This window comes from Geotrypetes seraphini, chromosome 4 (genome assembly GCF_902459505.1).
Source record: "Geotrypetes seraphini chromosome 4, aGeoSer1.1, whole genome shotgun sequence".
Classification (NCBI taxonomy): domain Eukaryota; kingdom Metazoa; phylum Chordata; class Amphibia; order Gymnophiona; family Dermophiidae; genus Geotrypetes; species Geotrypetes seraphini.
The window spans coordinates 99,020,463-99,033,232 of record NC_047087.1 but is presented as its reverse complement, the minus strand read 5'-3'; the positions used below and the strand labels follow the sequence as shown (position 1 = coordinate 99,033,232).

Here is a 12,770-nt window from a genome sequence, read left to right as displayed (position 1 = left end):
AAGTGAAGAGAACCACAGCAACAATGCTCAACTTCAAGAAAGGGAACTACGATGCTATGAGAGCAATGGTGAGAAAGAAACTCAAAAACAGCTCAAAAAGAATGGAGACCGTAGAGAAAGCCTGGTCCCTATTCAAGGGCGATTGTGCGCCCGCATCTGGAGTACTGTGTCCAATATTGGTCACCATACCTCGAGAAGGACATGGCGATACTTAAGAGGGTTCAGAGAAGAGCGACAAAAATGATAAAAGGTATGGAAAACCTTTCATACACAGACAGGTTAGAAAGGCTGGGGTTCTTCTCCCTGGAAAAGCGGAGACTCAGAGGAGACATGATAGAGACTTTCAAGATCATGAAAGGCATAGAGAAGGTAGAAAGGGACAGATTCTTCAGCCTATTGGGAACCACAAGAACAAGGGGGCACTCAGAGAAATTGAAAGGGGACAGGTTTAGAACCAATGCTAGGAAATTCTTTTTCACTCAGAGGGTGGTGGACACTTGGAATGCGCTTCCGGAGGTTGTGATAGGACAGAGTACACTACCGGGTTTCAAAGATTGGATAAATTCCTGAAAGATACGGGGATTGAGGGATATAGATAGAGGTAGAGATAGGTTATGAAAGGGTATAGATAGAAGGACAAGGGGGATTAAAGGATTTAGACAAGGATCACCTTACAGGTCATGGACCTGATGGGCCGCCGCGGGAGCGGACTGCTGGGCGCGATGGACCTCTGGTCTGACCCAGCGGAGGCAACTTCTTATGTTCTTATGCTTTTATCCTCACAAGAACATTTATATATAAAAATTGAGTGCCATTTGGATAAAATAATCAGATCTATAGCACACACAGCAGTGGTACTTCCAGGACCTAAAGAAGAATTTGGAAGTGAGGCAAGTGGCCTGCAGACCATCAGGATAGGCTTATGACAGAAATGAAGTAGGGTGGTCTATGCCAGTGTTTCTCAACTTCAAGCCAAGTACCCCCTAAGTCTAACAAATATCAACCAAGTACTCCTGATCAAACTCCGCCCCCAGACCACACCCTCATAATAATAATACTAATTGTAATGCAATTTCTTCCATTTATTTTTCATAGACACACAATATAATTTTATTAACAATACATAATGGTAACCATAAAATTAAACTATACAAAGCACACTGTATGCAGAGAAAATTTTAATCATTTATATTCTGGGGTTTGTTTTTTCAAAAAGTTCATGGCACATGACTTTAAAATATGCAATATTGCCTCAATAACTGCTACAGAAAAATAGGCAAATATAGTGCAAAATATAGACAGCAGATATAAATTCTCAAAATTGACACATTTCGATCACTAAGGGCTCCTTTTACTAAGGTGCCCTAGTGTTTTTAGCGCATGCAGGAAATTACAGTATGCTAAGCTTCTAGAACTAACGCCAGCTCAATGCTGGTGTTAAGGTCTAACGCACGCTATTCCGCGCGTTAAAGTCCTAGCACACCTTTGTAAAAGGAGCCCTAAATTGAAAATAAAATCATTTTCCCTACTATTGTTGTTTGGTGATTTTATTTTTCTACTCATCCTTTCCCAGTATCTGGTTGCACTTCCTTCTGTCTGTACTCTTAACTGTGTTTCCAGGGCCTTCTTATCCATTGGCTGTTTTTCCTTCTTCACTTTCAGCCCCACATCCATCTTCGGCATTAACTTTTAACATTCAACATTTTTCCATTTTTCTGCTTTCTTTACAAAATTTATTTTTCCTTGTCTTCCCTTCCCATCTCTCTCTCCTTTCCTCCCACTTTCTGTGGTCCAATATCTCTCTCCTTTGCTCCCTCCCTCCTCCCCAGTGTTCCAGCATCTCTCTCTTCACTCCTTCCCTTCCATTCCCTGGTTTAGCATCTCTCTCTTCTTCCCTCCCCATTCCCCTTCAAGTAGTCTGACATCTCTCTCTCGCCTTCCTTCCTTCCATCATTCTTCTCCAGATCTGACATCTCTCCCTTCTTTGAGTCAACTCTCCTCCCCCCAGGGTAACATTTCTTCCCACCACCACCACCACCACTTTCTCCTTTCCACATCCTGCAATCCAATATCTCCCTTCCCTTCCTCCTTTCTGGCCCCTCTTCCAGTCCAACATCTCTCCCTCCTTTAACTCAACCAGTCTAACATTTCTTTCTCTCTGCCTCCTGCACACTTCCTCTCCTCCGGACCTCATTCCCGCCCCAACCAACATCTCTCTGTCCCTCCATGAATCCAACTTTTCACTCTGCCCTTTCCCCCTTCCCCTGAGTGTGACATTTCTCCTTTCTTCCTTTCTGTGCTCCCCATCCAACATCTCTTTCCCTCTCTCTCCTTGAGTCCAACACTTTCTGCCCCCTGCACACTTTATCTCTCTCTCTCTCCTCGCTCTTTCCCTCAAGTGTGACATCCCTCCTTCCCACCCTCCTATCTTCTGCAAATTCTTATTCAAGTGGTTGCTGTCCATTAGTTCCTCCTACCATGATCCAACATTTTCTTCCCTCCCTCCCATTGTACAGCATCCTCACTCCCTTCTATCCTGGACATTTCCCTCTTTTTCCCCCTCCCCACTCCTGCACAGCATTTCTTCCTCTCCTCTCTCCTCCACGCCCATGCACAACATGCCTCCCTCTCTTTCTCACTGTCCACCATTTCTCTTTCTCTCATTTCCTCCCTTGCAGCAAAAGGAGTGGGGAGAAAGAGCGAGGGATCCAGGGTATATCTCTCCCACTCCCTCTACTGCCACATCCAGCATTTCTCCCTCTCTCATCCCCCGGATCATGTGCAGCATTTGTCACCCCTGCCCACCAACCCCATGCCCAACATTTCTCCTTATATCACACTTCTCTAGCACCATGCTGCATCTCTCCCTCCACCACTATGTCCAACATTCCTCTCCTTTGCATCCCTTTCATTATATCCCACTGTTCCCTCACCACCACCATATCCAACATTTCTCCCTCTCATCTTTCTCTTCCCCATGCATCTCTACCTCACTCCTCTCCTTCCCTATGCCCAACCTCTCCCCTATGCACATCTTTCTCCCTCTCACTCACACACACACACACCAATTCTCCCTTTCTATTCCCATCCTCCCACCTCAGCATCTCTTTCCCTCCCTTTCTTCCCTAAGTCCCAAGTTTGTACCCCCTTCCTCCCTCCCTTCTGTGTTCCAAGTTCATGCCCCCTCCCTTCTGTGCCCAAATTTGTGCCCCCTCTCTTCTTCCTTCCAGTCTATGTCCCATGTTCCAACGCGCTCCTTCCCCCATCCTCCTTTCTTCTTTTGTTCCACGTTGATGTCTCCTCTCTTCCTTACTTGTTCCAAAGTGCTCATTTGCTCCCTTCAGGGCCATCCAGGTGGGCTCCTTCCTGCTTTCAGCTATACTTGCTTCCTAGAAGGGCTGCAGGCAGTGGCTCCTAAATGTTGCACATGGCTGATTCATAAGTCTTCCCTCTGATGTCAGCTCTGATGTCAGAGGGAAGGCTTCTGGGTCAGCTTTGGCTGCATGCTTGGAGCATGCACATGGCTTTGTGGAAGGGGGCATGTGGCTGGAGTGCAGGAAAGAGGCCTGCTGAGTTAACATGAGGGAGCCCCTCGAGGTGCCTCCATCCCCATGGAATCCTCATGCCATCAGGGTGGGAAAACCCCGCAGGATCCCCACATATCCAGGGAGAACCCTCCCGGGATCCCCACGGACCAAGGAAGGCACTCCATGGGATCCCTATCATCCCCGTTCCCATGCAGTTCTCTATCAGGGACCAAAACTACAAAATTATTTGCTGCGTTGGTGGCGGGTGTGACAACAGTGGTTCCATCAGCAGGTTGAGGAGGAAGGAGGGCAGAAGACCCATGAAGTGCCACGTACCTCCACCAGTGGTTCGCGTATTCCTAGGGGTACGTATACCACATGTTGAGAACCTCTGGTCTATGCCATACACACCTTTAGTAGCTATTTTTTGCCGCAGTAATAGAATCCATTTTCAATCCCTTGAGGAACAGTACAGATTTAGCATCAACTCACCTTTCCAATTCCATCTTCCAATTGGTCAGTACAGAGAGAGGACAAAGAATCAGGAAGGGGTCTGTATGTTTCAGACTTCCTCTTAAATAAAGAAGCAGCGAGATAGTCTAGAAAACAGAAACAGAAATCTAGTGTGTGCATTTAGCTTTTCATTTTTAAAACTGAGGGCAACATTTAGCATGTGCAAAAGCAGCACCAAGCAGGTGACAGCGAAGAACAACACTAGCCTACTAAAACTGCACCTCCATCCAAAAGATGAAAGAGTAATTAACTTCATGTTTCTAGTTTAGTCATTAGTGATAATGTCAAAACAAGGGACAAATCAAGAAATGACTTAGTAGTATAGCAATCACAGATGCTGTATTAATTGCCTCTCTGGCTTTGGTAGCTTCCTGGAATATCACAAAGCTTTGTAGTACGATAGGGCAGAATGGGTGAAAGGCTAAACTTTAAATTAGGCAAACCAAAAAAAAGATGACAGAACTATTTTAAAGAGTGATAACTTACAAATGGTCAGGCTCTCTTACTGGCAGCTGAGATCTATCCAGGAAAGTGTGGGTAGCTCACAAAAAGGAGGAAACCATACAATTCCCACAAAACACAAAAAGTGACAGAAAAACACTTGGCAATGACTAGATATAAACAGATGATAATCCAAGAATTTCTAAGATTAAAACTTTTATTGTAAAACACCTTATGATGTACAGTAGTTGGGATGTATGGATGTGACACAGGCTGTGTTTTGGCACAGCAGCCTTCATCAGGAATCTGATAATCAACTAAGAAAAATCATAAATATCTATCATAATAAAACCCAAAGCGCACATGTGCACTTACAACTTCATGATCCCTGTCTCCGTGATCTGTAGCTCCGTATTCGACGCGTTCAGCTGGAGCCTACGGTGGTTTGTGTGTGGTGGACCCTTTTCCTTTTGGTTTAGTTTCAGCAGGTGGTAGCAGCGGCGGCGGACTGGAGGGGGGGTGTTTGAAGGGGCGGTAGGCCAGACGGTAGGTAGCAGCAGCCGGGGCCGGTATGGGGGGAGCAGGCTTCGGCGCTGGAGGGAGGCAAGCTGGCTGGGACAAAGGCTGGAAGGCAGTGAGGGGGGACATAGGAAAGAGCACTGGGGGCACTAAGGACATGGGAAGGTGCACTGGGGACACTAAGGACATGGGAAGGGGCACTAAGGACATGGGAAGGAGGCACTGGAGCACTAAACACATGGGAAGGAGGCACTGGGGGCACTAAGGACATAGGAAGGAGGCACTGGGGGCACTAAGGATATGGGAAGGGGCACTAAGGACATAGTAAGGAGGCACTGGGAGCACTAAGGACATGGGAAAGGGCACTAAGGACATAGGAAGGAAGGAGGGAATAGTAAGGGACAATTGTTGGACCCGTGTAGAAAGCGGCCAAGGAGGGAGGGAGACAGAAAGGAAGACAGACAGACAGCGGAAAAGGAGAGAGAGAGAAAGAAAGACAGACAGACACATCTACTCTAGCACCCGTTAATGTAAGGGCTTAAACACTTGTAAACATATAAAGTGTTAAGAAAAAAAATCACACAGGTTAAAATATAAAAATAGATAAAACTATGAGCATAAAATAAAAACAAAGTAATGGATGAATAAATATGCAAATTATCATAAACCAAATGTAAATTAAACTATGATTTAAAATATAAAGCCTAAATACAAATCTAAGGGAAGATTAGGTACTTAACTTGATAATATTCTTGAACACGCGAGTTGTGTTTCTCTGATCACAAAATCTTTTTTATTTTGTTTTTAATTATTCTTTATTAAGGAAGTTTCAAAATACAAAATATTAAAACCTTGATACATAGAAAACACACTCACTAATAGTATCAAAAATACTTTTTGGTTCTCTATTCAAACTCAAAACAGTGGTACCTTGGTTTGTGAGCATAATTTGTTCCAGAAGCATGCTCGTAAACCAAAGCACGAGATCAAAGTGAGTTTCCCCATAGGAAGTTAAGGGAAACTCAGATTATTCGTTCCACATCCCAAAAACAGACTCCCCTTCATTCGGCCCCCCCCCCCCCCCCCGAGGCTACTAGCGCTGCTCGCTTTCAAACGACACCACTCCGAGAACTAGCTTCTCTCCCCCCGCAGCCCACCCCTAAACTCTTACCTCCAGCAGACACCAATTCACAGGACATACGTGTGCCGGTGCTGAAAAAGCCTGCCGCTAATGTTCTAATGTTCTCGGAGAGGGTGGGAGCCAGGAGGTCTTGAGCATGCCCCGCAGCAGCCCAACATAGAACATCAGTGGCAGGCTCTTTCAGCACCGGTACACATGTCCTGTGGATTAGTGTGTGCCAGTGTCCGCTGGAGGTAAGGATTTGGGGGTGGGCCGCAGGTTCCCGGGGTGGGCTACCCTATCCTTGACTTTGTAGGACAGAGAACAGAATCAAGATATCCGGTAATACTGACATATCTGAGACAGTAAGCAAGCTAATGAACATCTGATAAGGCAGGCTTCAAGAATGATGTTCCTATTTACTAAGAACATAAGAACAGCCTTACTGGGTCAGATCAATGGTCCATTTAGCCCAGTATCCTGTTGTCATGGTGCCCAATCCAGGTCACAAATACCTGGAAAAAACCCAAATAGTAGCAACATTCTATGCTATCAATCCCAGGTAAACAGTGGCTTTCCCCATGTCTGTCTCAATGGCAAACTATGGACTTTTCCTCCAGAAACTTATCCAAACTTTTTTTAAAACCAGCTACATTAACTGCTCTTATTACATCCTCTTGCAAAGGGTTCCAGAATTAAATATTCTCTGAGTGAGAAAAATATTTCCTCCTATTGGTTTTAAAAGTATCTTCCTGTAACTTCATTGAGTGTCCCCTAGACTTTGTAATTTTTCATGGATTAAACAATCCACTAGTGCTCATTCTATACCACTCAGGAGTTTGTTGACTTCAATTGTTATAAAAATTATTATTAAATGAAGGGAACCAATAATATACATCCCTCTCTGGCTTAGAGAAAACATCTATATATATAAAATCGGAGGTATGTATGTGTGTATGTATGTGTGTATGTGCCGCGATCACGCAAAAACGGCTTGACCGATTTGAACGAAACTTGGTATGCAGATCCCTCACTACCTGGGATGATATGTTCTGGGGGTCTCGCGGCCCACCTGCACACGTGGGCGGAGCTACAAACATAAAATCAGATTTCACCCATTCATGTCAATGGAAAAAATGTAAAAAGCTGCCATTCTCACAGTAATTCAAAAACGGCTTGACCGATTTGAACGAAACTTGGTATGCAGATCCCTCACTACCTGGGGTGATATGTTCTGGGGGTCTCGCGGCCCACCTGCACACGTGGGCAGAGCTACAAACAGAAAATCAGATTTCACCCATTCATGTCAATGGAAAATATGTAAAAAGCTGCCATTCTCACAGTAATTCAAAAACGGCTTGACCGATTTGAACGAAACTTGGTATGCAGATCCCTCACTACCTGGGATGATATGTTCTGGGGGTCTCGCGGCCCACCTGCACACGTGGGCGGAGCTACAAACAGATAATCAGATTTCACCCATTCATGTCAATGGAAAAAATGTAAAAAGCTGCCATTCTCACTGTAATTCAAAACCGGCTTGACCGATTTGAACGAAACTTGGCATGCAGATCCCTCACTACCTGGGGTGATATGTTCTGGGGGTCTCGCGGCCCACCTGCACACGTGGGCGGAGCTACAAACAGATAATCAGATTTCACCCATTCATGTCAATGGAAAAAAATGTAAAAAACTGCCATTCTCACTGTAATTCAAAACCGGCTTGACCGATTTGAACGAAACTTGGTATGCAGATCCCTCACTACCTGGGGTGATATGTTCTGGGCGTCTCGCGGCCCACCTGCACACGTGGGCAGAGCTACAAACAGAAAATCAGATTTCACCCATTCATGTCAATGGAAAATATGTAAAAAGCTGCCATTCTCACAGTAATTCAAAAACGGCTTGACCGATTTGAATGAAACTTGGTATGCAGATCCCTCACTACCTGGGATGATATGTTCTGGGGGTCTTGCGGCCCACAACTCTATGTTGCTTGCTCAAGGGTGGGTTCACCCAATAATTTATATGTTCTTGCTCCAGGAGGTGAAACTAAAATTGTTGTTTATAATCACGTTTTGCGTTAGTTGTATTGTATTCATTTTGTCAAATATTTCACATTATAATTTGAATATTGTACTTTTTATTAAGCTGTAAAAAAATACTTTCATTCACCACTATAAAGTATCTTTATTTGAATCCATTTACAGTGTTATTGCTATAATTAAATACCCGTGCAACGCCGGGGCATCAGCTAGTATATTATAAAGAACTATTAATTTGGGGAAAGCTAGCTCATTTGATTAAAACTTAGCTAATTAAATATATATATGAATATTTATTCATGGACTAAGACTCAGAACATTTATAAGCAAACTGACAATTTATTTAAAAGCATTAATCAAGCAGGTAAAGCCTTATGAGCCAAGGCAATAGGATTGAACAAGACAAATGTTGCTAAAGCAGAAGGATTAATTTATCTGGATTCAAAAAGTTACTCACAATGTGAATAGTCCTTAAAATGGAGCAGAAGCTGCATGACCTAGTGAAGCAGCATTGAGATCCAGGCGGAAGAAGAGTTGTAGTTTAATCCAGGCTGGTTCCAGAGGGAGCGAGAGCATCTTCCCTCCTGAGAAAGGATTCCACTTCATATTTATAGGGTTGAGACTTGTTCTAAAAATAGAATCCTAGGGGTCTCTTTTACAAAGGCGCGCTAAGCATTTTAGAGTGAATTTAGCGTGCGCTGAATCAACACATGTGCTAACCGCTAACACATCCATAGGATAACATGCACTTATTAGTGTTTAGATGTGATATTTAGTGCATACTAAAAAGCATAGCACACCTTTGTAAAAGAGGGGGTAGGTCTCTGGTCCCAGGATGCATAGCACTTCAGCCTTTTTCTCTGTACCCAGATGGTGTTATGATTGAATCACAATGGCTTAAAAGGATGTCCCAACACAGAGTATTGTTACTGTCTTTATTGGATGTAGTGTGAATCTACCGTGTTTCCCCGATGATAAGGCAGGGCCATCAAATAAGACAGCCCCCCCTTTTTAGAAAAAATTGTAAAATAAGGCACCCCCCCGCAAATAAGCCACCCACCGATACCTGCGCTTACCCGAATCGGGTGGTACGGTGGGTGACTCCGTGTTGTCCCTCCGTCTACCGCGGGGGTCGGCAACCCGCGGCTCCAGAGCCGCATGCGGCTCTTTTCCACCTTTGTCGTGGCTCCGGTAGTGTGTCACGCAGGCATGCACCTTACAAGTCCGGCGTCGCGGCGGGAAATAGCCATGCTGAGCAGTGAGCTCAGCACGTACACAGATGAAAGCCGTGCCGCCGGACCAATCAGCAAGCAAGGCTTTCATCTGTGTAGTGCTGAGCTCACTGCTCAGCATGGCTATTTCCCGCCGCGACGCTGGACTTGTAAGGTGCACGCCTGAAAAAGAAATCATCCTGGCCGGGGTCGGTGTCATGCTCCGGAGATCTACAGCCTTCCTATCTCCCTCTCCCTTCTACCTGCTTCCGGCCACATCCCCTGCTCCGCGGCTCTCTTCGGCAACTCAGCAGCAGCGATCGACACAAGCTTCTGACGTCGGGGCCTACCCTCTGCGAGTCCCGCTTGTTTCAACTTCCTTTTTCCACAAAGGCGGGACTCGTAGAGGGAAGGCCTCGATGTCGGCAGCTTGTCTTGATCACTGCTGCTGACGAGTTGCTGAAGAGAGCCGCGGAGCAGGGGGGTGTTGCCAGGTGCAGGTAGAAGGGAGAGGGCCAGATGCAGGACTCGTGGGTGAGGGAGCAGAAGAGAGAGAGAAAGAGAGAGGGGAGGGAAACAAAAGGAAATATTTCATACTGGGCTGGGCCGGAGTGGAGGGAGGGTGGAAAGATTCTAGCTACAGGGTGCAGTAACAAAGGAAAAGGGGGGGAAAGCTGAAAATGGAGATAGTGACACAAAGAAGAGAAAGGGTAAGCAGGACCTACTGAATAAGGATAGAGATACAGAGGGGACATGAAAGGGTAAATAAGGCATCCCCCCGAAAATAAGCCCTAGAGCATATTTTGGCCTTCCAAAAAAAATAAGACAGTGTCTTACCATCGGGGAAACACGGTATGTCTGAGTGGTTTCCCTCTGTTCTAGGCAGATGAGGTCATCTGATTGAATCTTCTTTGAATAGCTTAAATCAGTGGTCTCAAAGTCCCTCCTTGAGGGCCGCAATTCAGTCGGGTTTTCAGAATTTCCCCAATGAATATGCATTGAAAGCAGTGCATGCAAACAGATCTCATGCATATTCATTGGGGAAATCCTGAAAACCTGACTGAATTGCGGCCCTCAAGGAAGGACTTTGAGATCCATGGCTTAAATGGTGTGAAGGATTTCTGTTTGATCTTGTAGTCCAGAGATGAATTTGGTGTGAAGGGCTCTTGTAGTCCAGAGGTGAATTTGGTGTGAAGGGCTCTTATAGTCCAGAGGTGAATTTGGTGTGAAGGGCTTCTGTTTGATCTTGTAATCCAGAGATGAATTTAGTATGAAGGGCTCTTGTAGTCCAGAGGTGAATTTGGTGTGAAGGACTTCTGTTTGATCCTGTAGTCCAAAGATGAATTTGGTCTTCTGGTCTACAACCTGTTATTCACCCTGGCCAGGTACTTAACACTTTCTGAAGGCAGATGGCTCAGTCCTTTCGTTTATGTTCTATTGAATGGGGCATTAAACACCTTTCTGAATAGATGGCTCTGCTGGCTCAAAGACTATGGGCTAACCACGGGCTCGCAGGGTGGGTAAGGGCAGGAGAGATTCGGGGAAATCAGGGCAGGAGAATCGAGGCAGCGATGCAGCAAGCAGGCAGGAGATTTTCGGGAAAGTCAGGGCAAGAGAACCAGGGCGGCGATGCGACGAGCAGGCAGGAGAGGGCAGCGAGCAGGGCAGAGCGCAGGGCTTCCAGAGTAGGAAAGATGTTTTCAACTGGTTCCCAGCAGTCACTTCTTCAGTTGATCGGCCAGCCCAGTCAGATCGAGAATTCTGTGTTGTGAATCACGTCCCTGCCTACTTTGCATGCATTTCTCCTCATTTGCATGCATGGATTTGAAGCAGATCACAGGAGAGGTTAGTGAATGGGGCCCGAGGGAAATCTGATCATAAAGGGGTCACATATCGATTGGTTTGCTTCGTGAATCTAGCCCTAAGTCAGAAATTCACTTTTAAATCCATCAAATTAATAATTATAAAATCATCTTAACTCCAAGCAGAATTATAAAACCTTCTTAACTCCAAGCAGAATTATAAAATCACTTCATGCTACACAATCATATCTCCCCTCAGCTGTCTCTGTTCCAAGCTGAAGAGCCCTAACATCTTTAGTCTTTCCTCACACAAGAGGAGTTCCATCCAATACCAAACATGCCCATTTTCAAAACTGCAAGATGTCTATCTTGTTTTATCAAAAATGGATATGTTTGTGCTCTGTGCATTTATCTTTTTGAACCATTAAAAAAATATATATCCAAAAGAAAAACACATAGATCAAGCCAGACATACTAGCAGAGCAGTGGGGCACCCTAGGGGGTACTGCAGTGAACTTCACATAAAAATCCCCAGACACACATCTCCTATAACCCCGTTATATGGTAAGGCCTCGAAAACCCACTGTACTGAACTGTACACCACAATAAAAGCGCTTATGCCTGCAGGTGACACCTATATGTGGGTATAGAGGAATTAGGATGGGGTTTGGAAGGCTTACAAATTCCACTACAAGGGTAGCAGTTAGAGTAGAGTATGTACTTAAGTCCTCATCTCTATGGTTCACTACACCACACACTAGGGTACTCCAGGAACCTGAATACTGCTCTACTAGGACTGGCCATAACATCTGAAGCTGTCATACAGGCAGGTACCGTATTTTTTGCTCCATAAGAAGCTTTTTCCCCCAAAAAATGGGTGGAAATAAGGGTGCCTCTTATGGAACGAATACACCCCTCCCCACCGGGTACCTTTTTTTAATTGCAGCTGCCGGAAGACAACAGGAGGCAGAGATCTACAGAGGGAAGGGCAGGAGCACAGAAAGCTCCTGCCGATAAAGTGCAATTAAAAAAATGTACCGGGGGCAGTGGAAGAGACTGCCAGTGATACTGTGAGCCAGCAGCACACCAGTTGTTTTTCAAAAACATACGTTGGCTGGTTCCAGCTACAAGTTACTGACACGTGTCAGCATTGGATCTCCTAAAGCACAGGGCCCCAGTGGTCTCTCCAATACTTTTTACTTTGTAATAAAAAAAGTTGTTTTAAGAGGCTATACTTTTTTACTTTTACTTGAGTATTTTTTTGATAAAAGTTTCTACTGTTACTTTACTATTGCAGCCTGATCCCTAGTACATAGACCCCTTTTTTCATACAGAAAAGAACCCAGTGCCAAGTATAATGGGGAGTATTTCCTGAATTTTAAAGGGTGAAAAACTTTGGGCTGCGGCAAAAAGGGGCCTTTGAATCCCCTTAGGTGGGTCTTTCCCACACTCTAAGGTCACTTTGCCATGGCTGGAAAATGGCTGTTTTCTCATATTCTAATTTAGTGGCTCCTGGACCATGAAGCACAGGACCTATACGAGCTGCAGCTGGTTGGAAGTCAGAAGGCTCTTGGCCTAGAAGTCCTGGGTGA

The 12,770-nt window shown here is 45.1% G+C and overlaps 1 protein-coding gene across 5 annotated transcripts in view; it reads right to left on the bottom strand.

Moving 5' to 3' along the window:
* The window catches only part of CHD1L (chromodomain helicase DNA binding protein 1 like), a 175,917-nt gene that overhangs the window by 133,464 nt on the left and 29,683 nt on the right, over positions 1-12,770 (bottom strand). For all 5 annotated transcript variants that reach the window (XM_033940408.1, XM_033940411.1, XM_033940410.1 and 2 more), the window contains one exon: positions 4,020-4,126. In XM_033940408.1, coding sequence (XP_033796299.1) covers positions 4,020-4,126 — 107 coding nt within the window. The remainder of the gene's footprint in view (positions 1-4,019; positions 4,127-12,770) is intronic.